General features: G+C 34.4%; 1 protein-coding gene across 1 annotated transcript; it reads left to right on the forward strand.

The window, feature by feature from the left end:
- The first annotated feature begins 2321 nt into the window (after positions 1-2321).
- Positions 2322-3968, forward strand: LOC121999892 (7-deoxyloganetin glucosyltransferase-like). Its single transcript, XM_042554522.1, has 2 exons — positions 2322-2883; positions 2964-3968. Exons 1-2 carry the CDS (start codon positions 2370-2372, stop codon positions 3896-3898), a joined length of 1449 nt encoding a protein of 482 aa, XP_042410456.1. The 5' UTR covers positions 2322-2369; the 3' UTR covers positions 3899-3968.
- Positions 3969-4421: the final 453 nt, after the last annotated feature.

The raw sequence follows: 4421 nt of genomic DNA on the forward strand, positions 1-4421 counted from the left end.
ATAAAAGATATTAGGCTTATAAAAATTTATGGAGAATAAGATGAGGATTTATGAAATTATATAAGGATATTTTAGAGAAAAAAATTATTAAAATAAGATTTTTTTTTTTAAAAAAAAAGTAGGGTCTTCCATACTTTTTTAAAAACAACTTATAAACTCTAAAACAACTTATTTTGACAGCTTATAAGCTGTTCGAAAAAAATTTTACCAAACAAATTTGAAGAGCTTATAAGCTCCAAAACAATTTATAAACTGTTTTAGAGAGCTTATAAGCACAGCTAGCCAAACACCCTCTTAATCTCATTTCCTTTCATCACTAATTTATTATTATTATTTTTATATATATAAAGCGAACCAGTCCTTAAATACAACCTAATTTGTAATTAACGTTCTGAGCCCATGGGACCTTACATTGATGTTCACCTTTAAATTTTATTTACTTTTCCATCAAAAGTATCTTTTAAGGAAAAAAAAAGTTAAAAACTCTTGAGTTTAAAACTGTTTAAATTACTTAACAAGAGTTTTGACATTTTAATAATTTAAACTTTTGAAAGATATTTAAATGAAGAACCCTTGCTTATAATAATCTTGTTAAAAGCAAATTAGGTCTAAATTATCATTCAAATATTCATAGTTCAATCTCATTATATTTTATTTGTAGGAATTTTTTCTTCGAATGAGGGGAAAGTCTAATTAAAAGATGCTAGATTTGTAGATTGACCGTCACATGTATTTTTCGATTTATTTTGATAGTCGATAGAAAATTTTCATAGAACTAGATAGGATAATCAATAAGACTTTTTTTTTATATTAAAAGCAAATCAGACTGGATCATTCCATCGAATCAAGGAATCAGTTTGGTCCAATGAATTTTTATATAATATCTCAATCGGTTGGCCTAAGTTAAAACTTCGAGCATGGATCACTTAGATCACTCCCACACATGTAAATTATTTCTATGGATGGTGTTTTTTTTATTCTCGTTGTTGTTCTCGTTGTCGTGGTTTGTCACGAGTAAAAACAATAAGATATTAAATTATCTATAATGTTTTTCTTGTGGGTCTATTTATGGACAAAAATAATAATAAAGGATGACAAAATATTATTTATTCTAAAATATAAACGATCAAGTTTTTTTAAAAGAAATTCTGATCGTAATTATCAAGTGGGAAAAACAGTCTTATAAATTTTATAATTAAATTGGAACCAATTTCACAGGGCAACTTTGTTTTTTTTTTTCCAATTAGTTTCATTAAGCTTCGAATCATCTGTTAAATTAAACAATCTCTTCCTAGGGATCAAACACCTAAAAAGATGAGTTGCTTACAAGTATTTACCTACTACTGAACAAAATATATAGTCACAAGCATCAATGCATTATTATTGTTAGTATTAGTATTAATATTATTATACGATCACATGATACACTACTTTAATTATATTGTTTTCCCAACTGATCTTGGTGAATTTTGATGTACCAATTCACTTTTGAATAGTTCTTCATTGCATATGAGATTAGGTTGATGTATATTATATTATTATTATTTTATTTTAAGAAAAAACAATTCAGTTTACTAGATATTTAATTTGCGTTTGTGATATTGCCATTTTAGAAGTTGTTCATCTGACAGTATATTACACTTTTAACCCATTCAGACCTAATAAAATTATCACATGTGGCTTGTTTTCAATAATCCCCTTTTCCTTAGTTTTCTCATTTTCTTCTACTTCATTTAATTGCCGAAATGTTCCTATTTAAATGTAATATATATTTATGTTTATCTCACGTTACTACTTTTGGACATTTTCATGTGGGCATTTTTTCAAAAATGTAATTATAATTTTTTTATGATGATATTTATTAAAAAATCATTACTCTTAAAATTAAAATACCATATTAAATGTCATTTTTTATACATCAATTAATTTTCTAAAAAATTTACTAAAGGTATTAACTCTAATACTCTATTAACCTTATTCAATGTTTTTTTTTCTTAATTAACCTGAACATTTTTCTTCCCACAAATCGCCACTTATTAACTAGACGAGAAGAAATTTTACAAATTTTAAGGCGTAATAGAGTATTAAATATTGATAAAATTAAATTCATTAATTGGCATAGTTTTTTATACCCATGTTGAACATGTCTATGTAATCATAATTCAATATTTTTAAAATTTATTTTAATTAAAATTATTATATATAAAAAATACTCTTATATCAAAACCAAACACCCTTGGAAGATAAGCGGCCTTGTACTATATTTACCCACTGTCTTTACCTTCAACACCCAGCCGAGCTTATTTAGTGCCAGTCCCAGATCATACCAGACGAAGGTTGAATTGGCCGTCCTGCTGTCCGAGGCAAAGATGGCGCACTCAACAAAAACTCATCTCGTCTGCATGACGGTCCCCTTCCAAGGCCACATCAACTCCATGCTCAACCTGGCCAAAGTCCTCCATTTCAAGGGCTTCTTCATAACCTTCGTCAACACCGAGTACGCCCACCAGCAACTTCTCAAGCATGGCGGATCACTCTCCGCTCTCGACGGCCTCCCTGACTTCCGCTTCGCCAGCATCTCCGACGGCCTCTCGCCCCCCGACGACAGCGACGAATACACAGAGGACATGAGAAAAATCATTCTCGCCTACCAAAAGAATTGCCCTGCTTCTTTCCTCAGTCTTATATCGGCGCTGAACGATCCGAGCTCCGGTGTGCCACCCGTTAGATGCGTGATCTCAGATTGCTTCGCCAGATTCACCCTCAGCGCCACAACCAAATTGGGGATCCATAATGTGTTCTACTCCACAGTGGCCGTGTGTGGCTTCACTGTCTTCTACTACTTCAAGGACTTGATCGAGAGGGGCCTCGTCCCATTGAAAAGTAAGTATAACTTAAAATTGATATATACTAATTAACTAGTCATAGAGGGTCAGCTCATGCATCTAATTGGTTAATATTAGGCGAAGACGATCTTACAAATGGGTTCCTGGACACTATCATTGATTGGATGCCAGGAATGGAAACAGTCCGCATGAAAGATTTGAGTAGTTTCATTCGAACCACCGACCGAGACGAACTGTTGCTCAACTTTGTCATGGATGGAGCTCATGCATCTCACCAAGCCACAGCAATCATCTTCAACACCTTTTCTGAATTAGAATCAACATTGCTCAGCGCATGCTCATCGATGCTACCGCCAGTGTTCGATATTGGCCCTATGTGCCTACTTTCTCACTACATTCCCAATGACTCATCAACCTCATCGCTCGGTGGACTGAACATGTGGAGAGAGGACTTGCGATGCATGGAATGGTTAGACGAAAAGGAGTCAGGGTCCGTGTTGTATGTCAACTTTGGCAGTCTGGCAAACTTGACGAGCAAGCAGGCCGTGGAGTTCGGATGGGGTTTGGCTAAGAGTGGATGCACGTTTCTTTGGGTTATTAGACCTGACCTTGTGGCGGGCGACGCGGCGTTGCTGCCACAGGAATTCTCGGAGATGACCAAGGGAAGGAGCTTCATCACGAGCTGGTGCCCACAACAGAGGGTGTTGGCTCATGCTGCAATTGGAGGTTTCTTGACACATTGCGGATGGAATTCTACAACGGAAAGCATATGCTCAGGGGTTCCCATGATCTGTTGGCCTTTCTTTGGGGATCAGCAAATTAATTGTAGGTACATATGCTCTGTATGGGGCATTGGAATGAAGATCGATGAAGATGTAACGAGGGAGGAGGTGGAGCGGCTGATCAAGGAGCTGATTGAAGGGCAGAAGGGGAAGGAAATGAAGAGAAAGGCGGTGGAGTGGAAAGAAAAAGCAGTTGAGGCAGCCAAACCTGATGGAGGATCTTGGAGAAATTTGGAAAAGCTTATCGAGGAGATAATTACGAAGGAGTGATATATGATGTTAAATGGAAAATCTTTCTAGTACTCAATTTTCTATATTGAATAAATACGTTACTTTTCTATTTGCTTTGCAGTTCTTAATTATGTTGACGAAGAATAGCAAATAGGCAGCTAGTTCTCGCTATTGACTGTTGGAAACCACAATTGTTAGACCCCCTGTAATTATATCTAGGACGATGTTTATTATCCGTGCTGCAACCTTTGCGTAGCCCCTGCGAACTGTCTACGCCAATCCTTTATAATTTAGTCATGAGTCCACTCTTTGATGATATAAATAAAAAAAAATTGATAATTTCAATTAAATTTATTATGTATTTCTGAGATGATCTATTCGATCCCATGAAAATTTCTTATCAGTTACAAGGTAAATCGAAAAGCGCATAATGATAATAATGGAAATAATGTTTAATTGATTTCAATCAATTGAGATTTATTATATTTGGCACACAATTAAGATCGACATAAATAAAATAGTAAAACTAATATTTCTAAGTTAATTATATTACTATGTTTAT

The sequence above is a fragment of the Zingiber officinale genome, chromosome 7A, assembly GCF_018446385.1.
Source record: "Zingiber officinale cultivar Zhangliang chromosome 7A, Zo_v1.1, whole genome shotgun sequence".
Lineage (NCBI taxonomy): Eukaryota > Viridiplantae > Streptophyta > Magnoliopsida > Zingiberales > Zingiberaceae > Zingiber > Zingiber officinale.

Coding starts and splice junctions, on each gene's coding strand:
- LOC121999892 (XM_042554522.1), top strand. CDS start 2,370: ATGGCGCACTCAACAAAAACTCATCTCGTCTGCATGACGGTCCCCTTC. Junction 2,884..2,963: donor GGGCCTCGTCCCATTGAAAA/GTAAGTATAACT, acceptor GGTTAATATTAG/GCGAAGACGATCTTACAAAT.